General features: G+C 45.2%; 1 protein-coding gene across 3 annotated transcripts in view; it reads left to right on the forward strand.

Moving 5' to 3' along the window:
* FAM171A1 (family with sequence similarity 171 member A1) overlaps positions 1-15,431 on the forward strand; it is a 125,678-nt gene extending 110,247 nt beyond the window's left edge. For 2 of the 3 annotated variants that reach the window (XM_087825066.1, XM_087825067.1), the window contains 3 exons: positions 8,872-8,988; positions 11,825-11,939; positions 12,547-15,431. In XM_087825066.1, the coding sequence (XP_087681192.1) occupies positions 8,872-8,988; positions 11,825-11,939; positions 12,547-14,248 (1,934 nt within the window). In that variant the 3' untranslated portion in view covers positions 14,249-15,431. The remainder of the gene's footprint in view (positions 1-8,871; positions 8,989-11,824; positions 11,940-12,546) is intronic. The other variant, XM_087825073.1, reaches the window with a different exon arrangement.
* Positions 15,432-16,017: the final 586 nt, after the last annotated feature.

The raw sequence follows: 16,017 nt of genomic DNA on the forward strand, positions 1-16,017 counted from the left end.
CAGTAACATATCATCGGGCACTACAGTAAATGGATGTTTCTAATTTGAATTTTATTTTGAAACTTTACAGTCTGTTTCTTTTACAAATTTGTTTTGGTTTTATACTTTTGTATGAGCTATAAACTCTTTTATATTAGGACATATTTAACATATTATGATTTTTTAAATAGGTCAACACATTGTATGGGAATATTTTTTCTTTTAAAAATAGTTTTGTACATTAAGGAGATCTAGAAATCACTGATATGAAAGAAGAGTCCTGGCCTGTTATCTCCTTTAGGTAAAGTTTCATCAACACTTAAGATTTAATCTTGAAAAAATATACATTACTGGGAAGACTTTTTAGAGGGGTCTTTTGCAATAAAATTTTACCGCTTAGTAGCTCTGCTATTTGGGCAGAGTAAGAGGGATGCCTGCCCTAAGCCCCCCACGTCAGAGCCCCTCACTCTGGTCCTTATCTAGCTGCACCCTTTCCCACGGCATAAGCTGTCCACTGAGCCAAAGGGATGTGGCCACCTGGAAGCTCAGCTTCCCTTTCTAGAACACCCTCCTGATACCCCAACCTCAGGATTCCCACACCAAACAGGTCTAAACTGGGTTACACACCCTCTCCCAGGTCCATCTCCTGAGGGCAGACTTGTCTTGCTCTTATGCACGTGTCATGTGCACACCCCCAAGCCAGAGACATTGGTAAGGAGTGGCTGCTGGCAGGGAAGTGAGCTTGGACACGTGAGAAGGGGGGTAGGTTACAAATTAACTCTCCTTACTCATGTACTCTGAGGAATCTAAGAATTCTACATTGGACCCCAGCCTTTAGGTTTAGAACATCTTATTGCATCTGTCCAGATGTTTGTAAATTTCTCTCTTGCTCTCTCTCATTTTGGGCAAGTTTTTGAATGCTGGAGATTAGTGGCTGTGCCTCCTGGAATCCGGGACTGCCCACCCAGTCCCTTCTGAGATGTAATTGCAAGGTGGTTATTGGATTTACTGGATAATGAACAAAATTTCTCTCCGTATGGGCCTAATTAGCCTGTAGTCTGATGAACTACTTTCTGGAAAATTTATATATACCTAGTGTAAATTCAAAATTCTCTCATTAAATTTTATTAATACTATTATGTATTCTACTTCTGGCTACCTATTTAAGGCACAAACTTTCTATAACTCTGCCAGAATCTTTATGGGTTCCCATTACTGCTTCCTCCTAAAACTGGTTTCAGTAAGTCATGTGTAACTCAACTAAAGCTTAAAGGGTAGGAGAGGGGAGAATCGGTGCTTAGATTACATTTATTTTTAAGAATCTATTTTTCAAAAATTACCCTAAAAATACCAAGAGATCATGTTGTAGCTGAATACAGAATCCTTTCTTGTTTTAATTTCTAATAATTCAAGGTATCTGTGATTTTTATGCTTTGAACAGAAGGACATTGGTTATAGCAAGTCACCCTTAATTTTATTCTTGTGTAAACCAGTCCTGAAATGTACTTGCCCAAAGCTATAAGAATCCAGCTCTCTATACATAACTTTTGCTCTTCAGTTTGATTGCTTTCAACAAGAATGATTAGATAATTGACCACCAGGTAAATGCTTTGCTATGTAATTAACAAGGAATGTTTCTTCCTCACAGGTGTCGTGGAAAAATAATTCTAAAGAAGGAAGCATAGCTACTTAAAGGCATAGACTTTAATTTGGAAAAAAAGAAGGCTACTCCACAATATCATAAAAGTAGAAACTGACACTCTTTCTGCTATGCTGATGAATGGGATGGATTCTTATGTTCTAATTTTATTGGGCGATCTTGGCCCGGTTTCGTTAAGGCATGCATAAAATAGACTTAGACCTTGCTACTTCTATATGTACAGCTGATAGAAAAGTGTGGGAGAGGTTATAGCTTAAGGTAATACAGATGAAAGCTGGAAAAGTAAGTCATCTGGTTTCTAAAGGAATTCAGCATATTCTGGGAGGTAGCCTGGCGTCATGCTAATGGGCATCCAGGCAGAGAGAGGCCCTATGATTATAATTAACAACAACAACAATAACAGTAACAATAATGAGCACTAGCTATGGATCTAAGCAGTAGTCACCACAGCCATAGTCAACAGCTGAGAGGCAAGACAACCACGGGTTCCTACTGTCTGGGTTCATGCCTGTGTCATGCATGCATGTGTCTCACCTCTCTCCATAAGTGTTGCCAAATATTTCACAGTGATATTTAGATGTAAGGGTAAAAAATAGCTATATTTCACAGTGTGATTATTTACCCTTTGGTCCATAGGACTTTTTTGAGATGGGTTTTCTGAGTGGGTATGGGATTTCTCCATGTATCCCAGCTTACAGATCTAGGAGACTCACTGCAGCCTTTCAGAAAAGTGTATCAGTTAGAGTGCGTCAGCTGCAGGAAGTAAAACACCCAACTGTAGCTGCTTAGACCACGGATGTGCATTGTTTACATGACAAAAAAGATGTGAAGCCAAAGGTGCCAGGACTGCTCTCCCGCAGTAACATCACCAAGGACCTTCAGTTCCTCTGCTGTGTCATCCTTGGCAAGTCCACAGTTCACACAGCTAGAAAGGGGCAAAGCTGGAATTCACATGCAGGATTATCTTATGTTGGGAAAGTCGGGCATGCGGCCAGTTAACCCTTTATATGCAGGATTTTTTTTACCTTCCCAGTGTTCTGAGGTCCGGCATGGTAACAAATCTCAATGTAAGCAGTAACTTGTGTCCCTGTACGTTGGCTGTAGTGCGAGGTGCCAACTTCAATTCGTGACCTGGTCAAGTGTGGGCTTTTCCTTTTCAAAGTCAATTGTTTTTGTCTTATCAGGTTTCTCTGCTTGTTACCAAGTGTTGAAAGGAGGTAGCCTGGCGTCATGTTAGTGGGCTTCCAGGCAGGAAAAGCCATGTAAATCTGAGCCCTATAGGCCCTGTAGGTGTTTTGGGCCCTTTTTCATATTTTAGAGGTCTTTTCCCTTTTGATGGACATTTTGAACTCACTTTTCTTTATATTTTGCAAATAAAAGCTGATTTCATTACTGCTTGGGGATGAAGCAAGACAGCAGCACCCTTGGTGATTGCTGGGAGACCCTGCTGGTCTTACAGAACAACATAAGGTGTATGTTTTTCTGCCTGTCAATTTTTGTGTGCAGTAATCATTGTAGTTCACTGTAGCTTCCAAGTTAAGAACTCATGGTGCTTTATACACAATGAACCTTGCCAGCTGAGTACATACCTAACTCATTTTCAAAAGAGGACAATTTTTACCACCAAGTATTTATTCTTGAAAACATCTCTAAATCTTTTCCGTTCTGTAAGGTTTAACTCTAGAGGACAATTCATACAAAAGCTGATCTGTGGATATAGTGTTAAAGAAAAACACACACCCAAACTTGGATTCAGAATACCACTTCCCGATATCTGGTTTTGTTCCCCAGTCCCCCACACTGCCTGTGGACATTCTTCTAGAGACAATTTTAATGAGGTGGGTTATCTAGTTCGCAATAGCCGATGGCCCTGGGTGGGACTTGGGGGTTGGTGGTGGTGAAGGAGCAGAGCCTATAATAGACACACTGATGACAGCGCAGAGGGAGAGAGGAAAGAGGGAGGAAGAGGGAGGAAGGGATGGGAAACAAACATGGGAGCAGGTGGGGGTATTTAGTGTACAAGCAAACAATTCTGTTCCTCGGTAGGAATCTGAGGACAGCAATATTTTAGAGCCTAGTATTGTAGTTCATCATAATCATGACCCTGAGTTATCATGAAAAATCAAAATTATATTCTATTTTATAAGGCAAGAATACATGATACTTTCTAGAATTATATAAAACTGCCTTTTCAAATTTTGGCAAATTAAACCCAAGTTGTACAGAAGAACAGCACTCAAACCATGAGATGTCTTGGAGGTTGCCATTGGGAGAGGAGGTTTCCCTTCACCTTCATGCAGAGAAGCTTAGCTATTATCTGTCTTATATATTAATTTCTGCTTAAGGTTACATTAAAAAGAAAGCATTAAAGAGTTCAGATGCTTTTTAAAAAATATATGTTTTTTATTGATTTCAGAGAGGAAGGGAGAGGGAGAGAGAGAGAGAAACGTCGACAATGAGTCATTGATTGGCTGCCTCCTACACGCCCCCTGCTGGGGATCCAGCTCGAAACCCGGACATGTGCCCTGATCAGTCCTGATAGGGAATCAAACCTCCATCTCCTGGATTATAGGTTGATGCTCATCTTCTGAGCCTTGCTCAAATGCTTTTTAAAACTATTTGAAAACCACCGTCCTAGAAATTTCAGTAATGCAGAATTTCATTCCTTGATGATGCCAGAGGGATTGCTATATAACCTTTATACACATTCAGTCCCAGTAATAGACATGCCACAGACCTTGGACAGAGCAGAGAGGCGCTGGTGGCCACCAGCCTACTCCCAACTGACCCACTTAACAGTTGGTCCCCCCCACTCTGTGCCGGAGCAGCTGTGCATGAAGATGGTGGCAGCCTGGCCAGGCCAGTAGGGCAGGGCACGAGGAAGCACGGGGTCCTGCCGGCACACCTTCATCAGGTGACCTGCCTGGGCACTCAGCATGTTCCCAGTGGCTGCTTGGACTGCCACCTATGAAGAGGACTTTGAGTGAATCAATATCAAGCCCTTGGAAGGAAGCAATGGGAAGAGTTTGGGAAGTACTGGTTCAGAGCAGGGAGAAAGAGAAGCATAGGAGTGAAGTGAATGGAGGAAGCGGCCACTGGGCTGCTGTTATGACGTCATGGGCTGCTCTGTGTCTGGACCACAGAGGAGTCAGGCTTAATCAGGACAGACCTTTGGGCATTGTTCTGACCTCGGAGCACCCAGTGGCTGCCCCATCCAGCAGGCAGGGGGCAGACAAGGAGAACAGGCAGAGGCCTCACAGTTGGAGCTGTCCTTTGTCTCTCTCTTCCTCTGTTGGAGCTGTGCCTGGGGCCCCCACGGGGGTCCCTGCTTAGCACCCAGGCCAAAGGTCCAGCGGACACACAACGTCATCAAACCGAAGAGACTATGCAGGTCTGTGCCTGGCTGTGGGTATCAGCAGGGAAGGTTCGGCAGGAGTCCCCAGCCTGAGTACAGGAAGCTGCTCTATAATGTGAGGAAAGTGGCCTCTTCCTGCAGCGCCAGGATTTCAGTCAGGAGGAGCATGTTTCTAGTAAGCAATTCGTTCACTCTCCCGTTCCATGTAGCTTATTTCCTCCTGCAAAACAGAATGCTTGGAAATGGCTTTTGCCCATAAAGCATGATCGTTGAATCCCAAGACAGTGTCACCCTCTGTTTCCTGAATATGGGCACATTTTATGGAAAACTTAGGCCCAGAGCAGTGCCTCTTTCTCAGCTGCCTCTATTCCCTTCAGTGGGAAAGGGCAGAGTCGCGATCTGAACCTCAATTTTGTCAGGAGATCTTTCCGCTGGCCACCCCTAGCTTTTCACAGAAGGTCATCTGGTGTTACTTTGAGATTGCAGGGCTGGCTTTCACTCACTGTTAGATACTACAGAGCTCTCACATCAAGGGTATGTCTGTGTGCTGAGGAGAAGACAGAGGAATGTAAGACCTGGCCCACTCTAGTAGCATGGGCGATAGGTGACAGATGTTTCAGGAAAATCAGTGGTGCAGGGACACATGCCCTAGGAGTGCCTAGACATGGAAGATTCTTGAGTGCTAGAGGAACTCAGGAAAATGCATGGTGTGACTTGACTCTTGAAAGATGGGTAGATTTGTTGGAAGAGAGATACTGTGCGGTTCAAGCAATGGTTGTCATCCAAGTCACTGACATGGGTCAAAGTGCATGATGAGGACAGACTGGGAAGGACTAAGGGGTTGGAGGTGTGGCAGAGGGGCAGGTGGTGAGAAAAGCTCTGACCAGCTATGCCTCCACTTACAGGTCCCAGTGGCCTCCCATTGCTGATGGCATTGGAAGCTCTGCCCAGCCATTGGCAGGCAAACACAAACCTCCTTTCCAGCCCTCACCCAACAGCTCCCTCCCCCCCACCCACCCCAACCTCCACCACCCCCATCTTGCAAGCCCTCTAGCATGCAGTTCCCTTCTCTTTCTCCCTGCTCCATCCCCTCTCTGTCTCCTCAACTGACAATCCTGCCTGTTCATCAAAGCTCAGCTCAGCTGGAAGCCTTCTCTGCCCACCCCAGGTGGCATTGTCCTCTCTGTGCTCCCAGAGCAGCTGTGTGTCCTTGAGTCACTGGCCTTTCTGATTCCCACCAGCATCACACCACCACCACCTCTGGACAGAGGCCCCTCCAGGCTGGATGTGGGGACCTTTTAGCTGGGTGGAGTGTGCATGTCCACCCACTGAGTTTGCCCCCAGTCTAACTAGGAGGTATTCTTAAGTGTTTCCAATTTCTCTGTTAGGTTGTAGAAGGCAGAGGCAATTTAGCAACCCAGTTAGGTGGTTTGCTTTTGAATGAACAGGAATTAGGACTCTGAGCTTCCAGCTCTTTCACTCTGGGTCCCCTTTAGCCTAGCCCAGCATCCGCTCCATTCGAAAGGCAGTGACTCAAGACTCTAATCTGGGGAAAACTGTAAACCAAAGAATGTGCAGCCACTTCCTGGCTGATACGGAGATCCTGGCAGGGTTGCTATTGTGGGAAAGCATGTGGGAGTGGGGTGTGGTGTGTAAGTCATGAGCTAAACAGTATGGGGTTCTGGAGGGCAGGGAAAACTGGAAGCAGTCGCAAGCAATCTGTTCTCAACCTTCAGAGGAACGTTGGTACCAAACGTAGAAACCCTTTTGCTTCCTGTGTCCAACACCCTGGAGAAGTAAGTGATGCTCTGAGTGGCTTAATCATCTCTCGGTCGATGTTGTTTAGCAAAAGAATTGGAATTAGGCATCCTTGTTCTCATACTCATTTTAGAAACCTTCCAGCTTGTATTTTTGTCTAACTTGAATTGAAAGCTTCTGGAGCCACTGTTCAGCCTGTTGCTTGGGTCGGTCAGACAGTGCAGGCGCTTGCTGGTGCCGACGCCTGGCTTCTCTGTCTTTTGTTCAGCTGCAGTCAGCAGAGGAGGTGTGCTAGCTGGGAGGCATTACCAAGGCACCTTTCCACCCACTGCATCTGAACGTTGCTATAGCAACTGATAAGCCCTAGAAGCAGCCCCCACTATTGTTTCTTTCTTCAAGGGGAAGAAAACATCCACAATTGCCACCTCAGTGATACGAGTACACAGACAAGGCAAGGATTTGGAGCCCGGAGGGTAGAGTATTTGGTGCATGGCTGGTGTGGTGCATTTAGCTCTCAAGGTGGTGGGTGATTGCAGGCGTGAGCTGAGCTGAGCAGGAGCGCTGTGGGCGCTGAGGCAACGCAGGAACCCTCTGTAAGTGATGAGGGCTTTGCTGGTGGGTGGGCTGAGTGTTCTCATGCTGTGGGGGCCTGTCCAACACACTCCCTTGTCTCTGCTCCCAGCCTCCATCACGGTCCTCAGAGTAAGGTTCTCTACAGGTGAGACAGGTGACAACCAAGCGACTTTGAGCAACGAGTCTGCTGTTAGAAGCCCTACAAAGTGGAAAAGTCATTAAACTCTGGAGAGGCTCACGGCAGATGCAGCATGGGAGTGAGGTAGAAAGAGCACTGGCTTTAGATGGACAGACAGACCTAGGTGCCCCTGCTCTGCTCCTGACCACTAGGAGTCCTCGAAGACTTACATAGTTCACCTGTCTTTAGTGTCTTCATCCAAAAAGGGAAAATAAGTCCAACTTTGTAGGGTTGTTGTGAGGATTGCCGATAATGTACTGTCAGCCCTTCATATCCGTGGATTTTATATCTGCAGATTCAACCAACCACAGATCAAAAACAGTACTATATAGTATTTTCATTTCATGGTTGAGAGTCTGCAGATGCGGAGGGCCAGCCATATGCATTGTTCTATGATATATATTTTTTTAGCTTCACCTGAAGCTATTTTTCCATTGCTTTTTCAGAGAGAATGGAGGGAGGGAGAGAGAAAGGTCAATGTGAGAGAAACACATCAGTTGGTTGCCTCCCACACGTGCCCCGACAGGGGCCAGGGATCGAGCCTGCAGCCGAGGTACGTGGCCTTGGCTGGAATTAAACCCAGGACTCTTTAGTCCTGAGGCTGACGCTCTAATCACTGAGCCAAACCAGCTAGAGCATATGACATTTTATATAAGGGACTTGAGGATCCGTGGATTTTGGTATCTGTGGGGGTCCTAGAACCAATCCCCTGTGGATAACTGAGAGATGACTGTATATAAAACACATCTGCTATGACTAGCCAGTACATAATAGGTGCTCATTAATGTTAAATACCAGTCAAAGTGATAACTGAAAGACAGAACACAGACCTGGACTTATTCGGTGTTTCCCAGCATCAGGACCCACTGTAAGTTTTTAAAAATACTCACCTACGTCAGGCTTTCTGGGTCAGTATTTGCAAAGATGGGAACAAGGAATCTATATGTTTAAAAAAACAAACAAACTTCCCTGGGTAATTCTGGTGTAGCCAATCTGTGGCTTCAGATAGGAAATGCACCCACTTGTTTGAGGATATAGAGTGTAAACAGCGCTGGTCTCCCCCACTTCCCACTTCCACCAGCCCCTGTCATGCTACCTTTATTCTCCTAAACTCCAAAGGCTTCTGCTAAAATCGTCTGTTTGGAAGCAGGGATGTTTGGTAAAGGGTTGGAGGGAATTTAATAAGGAAGGCAAAGAAAAACTAAAGTGAAGCGAGTTGAAAGAAGTCTCCACGGAAAGCTGTATGCAGCCCCTAGATGACCATTTTCGCCATAATGGCTGTAAACTTTAGATGACTTGGACGGTATGCCTAAGTCTTAAACAGGAGGTTAGCATGCCTAGAGCTGAAGTTTTTTTCTGCACCTACAGGAACGTGGCTGAAGAGTGGCCTCGGCCTCGTGCACCAGGAGGGCAGCCAGCTGACGTGGACGTACATTGCCCCTCAGTTGGGGTACTGGGTGGCGGCCATGTCTCCTCCCAACCCAGGTAATGTGAAGCCAGCACCCGCAGTCATGGGGAACGATGTCTTTGAGAGGTCGGGTTGAGTGCACTTTTGAAAGTAACTTCAGCAGGGACATCACATTTTATTCAAAAATGGTTGAGAGTCTGAAAAATCAATTGATGAAGCTAAGGTATTTCGTGGGGGTGGGGGAGTTCTGGTTGGAACTCTCCCATCTAAGATAAGAATAATGCATAGAAAATCATCTTGTCTCATGTCTCTGTTTTTCTTAGACAGCTGCCATAAGAAATTCTTAATCTAAAGCCCACAGAGGCAGCTCAGACCTCCTCCCTCATTCCTGAAACAGCTGTGGCCTGGTGTGAGAGAACATGTAGGGAAAGGCATTCCACAGGGAGACTCACAGAAAGTCATCACATCACGGATGACTTCTTGGGGCAGAAAGCTCAATGTGGCATTTCCTAAAGGCTTCAAAGCCAACCAGTGGCTTTGTGTCTAGAATATTCATCTCCCTTTAGGAAATGTGAATGAACTTGTATTTTTTAAAGCTTGACTAAACGTTTATTTTTTTAACCTATGTGGCCCAATTTATCCTAGTGAGTAGTCCGGACTTGTTTTTCAAAATAGTCACCTTAGGATAATTATTGCCAGTGACAGCTTCCACTGCCCAAAGCACCTCTTGAATCTGTGTCACTTGGACTGCCTTCATTAGAGAAACGCTTCACTGATGGCAGATCTTGATGTTCAGGGGCTCCCTTCGATTTTTCATAGGTACATCTGAAAGTCATGCACATCCCAGTCTGGTGAGTAAAATAGGTGACGGAGCCTCCGTCAAAGTGTGCTATGATTGAAGAGTGTCTCTTGTAGATTAACCATGAAGGCAGTTCCAAAATGGGAGTCCAAAATATTTTAGCAATGGAGTTATCAGTGGAATGAACACTGAGACTCCCAAAGTAACTTATTTGTTGGAGGCCATTCCTAGATGGGTGCTGAAAAATCTGTCACTGTTTACTTTATATTCCCATACTCAGAAAATATACACACTTCATGGCTGTGTTTGCAGAGTATATATTTCCCTTTGTGATATTGCTCTTGTTGCAATATAGGCATGAACCAGTCTCCAAGCCTGGGATATCTAGGAGATGTTGAAGAGTAAGGAAGGAAAGGAAAGAAATTCCTTACGTACCAGAGCAGAGGCCACAAATCCCATGCATTAAAGTTAACTTTCATTTTAGACCTATTTCAGACAACTTTGGGTATCAGTTTTCCCGTCATGTGACAGATTAATAGATACTTTTGTGAAGAGGGGAGAAAGAACTGCTGGATGTAGGTCCACGGAAGCTTCCTAGCAGTGAAGGAAGAGGAAAACAGCTATAAAAAGCATACATCGCACAGCCTTTGATGGCATTTAATGTGGAAACGCATGTGTTGGTAACCTCACAGCCGTCGTTATTGTTAAAACAAATTACAGTGATGCTATGTCTTCATGGGCCCAAAACCAATAAGAAAATAATTAGGGTTTTCCTTTTTAATTCTCTGGTTAAGAAGGAAATGAAGTATGCCTGTGAATTTTATAAAGGTTTCCATTGGCAGAAGTTAAAATAACATTTTAAGTACTTAAAGGAACAAGCTTCAGTTATTTGGAAATGATTTTTATGTGCACCTGTGTCTTGGTGGCCCCTGCCAAGGCACTACCTGCGCCCACAGAGGTTGTCTTTGTGTAAAAATTTGTTTCTATGGATGACTAAGGCAGGATACAGGGTGTAGTTATCAGACATTTTTCCAACTTTTGTAAATATTAACTCCACCCCATTGAAGTGAATTATATTTGAGAACGGTGTTGTCTTTTAAACTTAAGTAATGTCACTCTTTTCAAAAACTAGTAAACCTCGTTGGATTTACCAAGCTCTTAAGAGATTTGTCTCCTTCAAAAAATTGTTGAAGAAATCTATCCTTTAGAATATCAAAAATCAGTAATTGGGTGAAACAATATAAAACCACATTCCTTCCTTCCCACCTTTGGTACACTGCTAGGCTACCTAGACACCAGGAAGGGCCCAAGTAATCGTAATTTGGGGAGCTTCTTGTTGTTGTTTACGACCTGTTGTCGGTGACATTAAGATACATTCTTACAGATATCGAACATAAAGAGTCTAAGTTAAAGTACTCTTGAGATTCTTTACAATGTAAATGGAAAAGTCTGTTTATCTCTGATAACCTGCTTTGTAAGTTCTGGAGAGGTCTGTGGTCATGTAAGGTTAATCATTTGGAAAAGTTATTATAGAAGAACATTTAATTTTTAAAGAATGGAAGGCATTTTAGAAACACTTGACACCCGTAGTAAGCTATGGATGTTTTTAAGTCATAGTACGTTTCTTTCGTACGTCTCAACTGATTGATTTAGGCAAAGGGCTCCTCACACAGTCATAATGACTGCCCAGTGAAAGTGAAAATAAAATCTTGTGATTTTTTTTTCTCCTGCAGTATAAAATCTCCTGATATTCAGGCCATCACTCTGAGCGTAAGAGTCCCACTCATTATATTATCATGCATCCATTTGCTTTTATTAAAAACCATGTGTTTAGAATGCTGAACTAGTGTGGCTCTCTCTGCTAAGGAGGGGCCCGTGGACGCACTGCATGTAGTATTTGCGTATTTGGAGTGCTGCTGGCCACAGCTGCTTCAGTAACGGTGCTGGTCATCCCTCCTCATTGATGACATCATGATATCATCTAAGGGTGTTTGCATCTGCCCTGCTCCAGGCCCCAGCCAGTAAGAGTAATAAAAACATGACGTTTGTGTTCCCTCTCCCTCTTATGTTTAAAGGTTTGCACAAATCTAAAATGCCCTTTTCTGACCTTCTAGGTCCCGTTGTCACACAGGACATTACCACGTATCACACGGTGTTTCTTTTGGCCATTTTAGGAGGAATGGCTTTCATACTTTTGGTTTTGCTGTGTCTCCTTTTATATTATTGCAGGTAACGTTTTACCATTTTGGCAATTTCTGTTTTTCATTTGGAATGTCTTGTGCAAGCATTGATGTGGAGGTTTTTTTTTTTCTTTTTCTGAATCGAGGTCCCTTTTTTTCCTCATGGAAAAAATTTCTAGAAACTGAGTATTTGTCATCTAACTTGCAAACGAACGAAGGACATGTGAGGCACACTGTATAACGGTGCTTAGAAGGGAAAATATAAAAAAAAAGTGTGACAGTTGTCCTGTGATTCGTTCAGAATATTCCTAAACGCTGATTAAGACGTGATGTTCTCAAGGACAAAGCAGAACTATTTTTATTGTGGTGCCTCGTCTGTTCCATTTGCAAGAATGTTGATTGTCGATTCTTTGGGTAACTGCTTTTGATTGAATAACTCAGATGTACTTATAAAAGCCTGAGGGTGAAATCTGTGGATTAAGCTGCTCTGAATCAAAATAAGGCTGAGGGTGTGGGGTGAGCAGGCTTCTGACTGCCGATTAGTTATTTAGTCTTGTTTCTTTCTGTGGTGATTGCGAGTTCGGATTTTACTTGAAACTTGACCATGAGGAAGATCTTTAATCTTTGGCTTTCGATTGTTGTCTCTCTGATCACAGGCGCAAGTGCTTGAAACCTCGTCAGCACCATAGAAAACTGCAGCTTCCTGCGGCCCTGGAGAGTTCCAAAAGAGACCAGTCCACCTCCATGTCTCACATCAACTTGCTCTTTTCCCGTCGGGAGTCGGAATTCCCAGGCCCGCTCTCTGTCACCAGCCACAGCCGCCCGGATGGCCCGGGCACCAAGGAGCTGCTGGGCGGCGTCCATTTGGAAATGATGTCTTCCAGTGGAGAAGTGGACATGCACACCCCCATGCTGAAGCTTTCCTACAGCACCTCCCAAGAATTCAGCTCCCGGGAGGAACTCCTGTCTCACAAGGAAGAAGGCAAAAGCCAGATATCCTTTGATAACCTAACGCCGAGTGGGACGCTGGGAAAAGACCACCATAAATCCATGGAGATTTTCCCCTTAAAGTCCAGGAAACCTGTGGAGAGAGAAGGCTACGAGTCCCCCCGCCACAGTGACTACCGGAGGAGTTACAATGCCATGCTCTCTCAGCCTTTATTTGAGAAGCAGGACAGAGACAGCCAGGCCTCCGTTAACCATATTCCCACAGGCAGTAAGCTCGCCATTCAGGAACACATGTACCCCGCGCCCTCCTCTCCCGAAAAAGAACAGCTGCTTGACCGCAGACCCGCTGAATGTATGATGTCACGGTCCGTAGACCACCTGGAAAGACCCGCGTCCTTCTCGCGGCCTGGCCAGTTGATCTGCTGCAGCTCCGTTGACCAGGTCAATGACAGCGTTTACAGAAAAGTGCTGCCTGCCTTGGTCATCCCCGCTCACTATATGAAACTCCCCGGGGACCACTCGTATGTGGGCCAGCCCCTGGTCGTCCCAGCAGACCAGCAGCTTGAGATCGAGAGACTGCAGGCTGAGCTCTCCAGCCCCCACGCGGGGATCTTCCCACACCCCTCCTCCCAGATCCAAGCCCAGCCCTTGTCGTGCCAGGCAATCTCTCAGCAGCACTTGCAGGATGCCGGCAGCCGGGAGTGGAGCCCACAGAACGCCTCCATGTCGGAGTCTCTGTCCATCCCAGCATCCCTGAACGATGCGGCCTTGGCCCAAATGAACAGCGAGGTCCAGCTCCTGACCGAAAAGGCTCTGATGGAACTTGGTGGCGGGAAACCGCTCCCACACCCCCGGGCCTGGTTCGTCTCCCTGGACGGCAGGTCTAATGCGCACGTTAGACATTCTTACATTGATCTCCAAAGAGCTGGGAGGAACGGAAGTAATGATGCCAGTTTGGACTCGGGTGTGGATATGAATGAACCAAAATCTGCCCGGAAGGGAAGAGGCGACCCTCTGTCTCTCCCGCAGAACCACCCACCTGTCCAGGAGCATCCTCAGAAGGAGCCAAGGGCGGCGGACAGCACCGCCTACACGCAGCTCGTGTACCTGGATGACATGGACCAAAGCGGCAGTGAGTGTGGCACCACCGTCTGCACCCCCGACGACAGCGCCCTGCGGTGCTTGCTGGACAGCTCCAGCCGGAGAAGCGGCGGCCAGCTGCCCAGCCTGCAGGAGGAGACGACCAAACGAACTTCAGACGTCCCCCCGGAGCCCTTGGCCAGCCCCGATCAGAGAAGATCTGCTCACGAGGACGATGAAGATGAAGACGAAGACGACCAAGGAGAGGACAAGAAGAGCCCCTGGCAGAAGCGGGAAGAGAGACCCCTGATGGCGTTTAACATTAAGTGAGCGACTGCAGGAGTCACCCAGTCTCACAAAATTGCCAAAAATCCTTACGTATGGAAGCGCGTACATGTTTGTGGAGGAAGCTGAACGACGACAGCCGTGGCCCATGGACGTTTCCATTACGGTCTGTGTAAATGTTAGGAAGGAATTACAGTGGTGACTCTGAAGGAAGGGGGGTGGCCATGGATGCCTCGCCACCAGGGAGGTGGTCTGAGTGTCCTTCCACGTGCTTGGCATGTCCCCCCAAGGACACGGAAACCACAGGTGATGTTGCTGGGTTCTGACGATAACCTCAGTTCTCCCTCAGATTCCGGGAACAGATGGAACTCTTTTTTGCATTGCTTGAGTCAAATTTTATCACGATAATGCTCCTATAAAGTTATGATTGAGAAATTAGCTTGGCACTTAGTGTCTCGAGGTACTCATTACCTCAAAGGAAAGCTATGCATCGCTGCTTCATGCTCTTACTTTGCCTAGGTTTTTGCTTTGCTTAGGTTTTTGTTTCGGGTTCGCTTTTTTTATAAACCCCAGTTTGGTTGTCAAGGTTTTATCCCTTCGTTTTCATCTGTTCTGCTTCTCGGTGGTTTATTTCCATGTCTACAATCAGGAACTCCTGAGTGTCATCTCTTAACATCTAAGCCTTTTAATGAAATCGTACTGAAAATTTTTTATCAGCTGAGAATCCTTCAATTCTGGTCCCATTAACTCCAAGTGCCTTTTTTACAGTGACAACAGACAGTCCCTCACTTATCTTCTTTGTTTTTCTTAACTCCTGTAAAGGAACTGCCTGGATTTTATAAAGTTATTAAACGATACCCCTTTTCTTTGAACTGCATGCTGCCAAGTGCCCGTTTGCGCGCAGAATTCTGATTTCCGCGCAGTGTACTCTCTAGTGCTCCTGTGTGACGTGGGTTCTGTTTAGCTAAGATAGACTAGAGGACACCTTAGCCATCCCTGCCCCCGCCGCTCCATCCCTTTGGCCACTAGCCACCATTATGGTTTTACTGGCTGTTTGTATATATACAGTTACGTATTAGCGCTGGAATTCTATGGGCTGATCTTGCTCTCCCAACATGAAGGATGGACTGAGCAAGTGGACTGAATGTGACTATTAAAAAAATCTTATGTACTATCCAAAAGTGCCAGAATGACTCTTCTGTGCATTCTCCTTAAAAGAGCTGCTTGGTTATCCAAAAATGAAAATTCAAAATAAACTCTGAAGGAAAAAACCCCACTATCTTATGGTCCTTTTCATTCATTCTGAGCCATTATTTGTTTCCAAGTTGTTATGAAGAATTTGCTGTTCATTTCTTGGCAGTCTAAATGCCAGTTTGTTAGACTTACATTAAAAGACCACCATGAATTTAGACTATGATTAAAGTCCTTAAAATCCACCTTTGTAAAGTTTAGTTTCATCCAAGAATACAAAATAACATTGTGTGGTGTTTCACGTTCAATATTGATTCACTTTGGAACAGCTTACAAAAGCCCTCATTAAAATGACCAGAACCATCCCAGATGTATACAACTATTCCTCGAAATCATTAATGGAGACACTGGAACATAGAAGATATTGGTGGAAATAAACTAAGCTAGCTGTGTTTATAGGAACAAGCTTCCTTACCAAATCTTTATTGGTGAATTCCAGGCAGGCAGAAAACTAATCAGGCTGATTTTTATTATTTTAATTCTAAAGTGTTAATGTTTAGTATTTTGCTTTTAAGAGGGCACCCGGTTGAGAGATTCCTCCACACTGTTGGGACATCTAAATG

This window comes from Miniopterus natalensis, chromosome 1, assembly GCF_054644295.1.
Source record: "Miniopterus natalensis isolate mMinNat1 chromosome 1, mMinNat1.hap1, whole genome shotgun sequence".
Lineage (NCBI taxonomy): Eukaryota > Metazoa > Chordata > Mammalia > Chiroptera > Miniopteridae > Miniopterus > Miniopterus natalensis.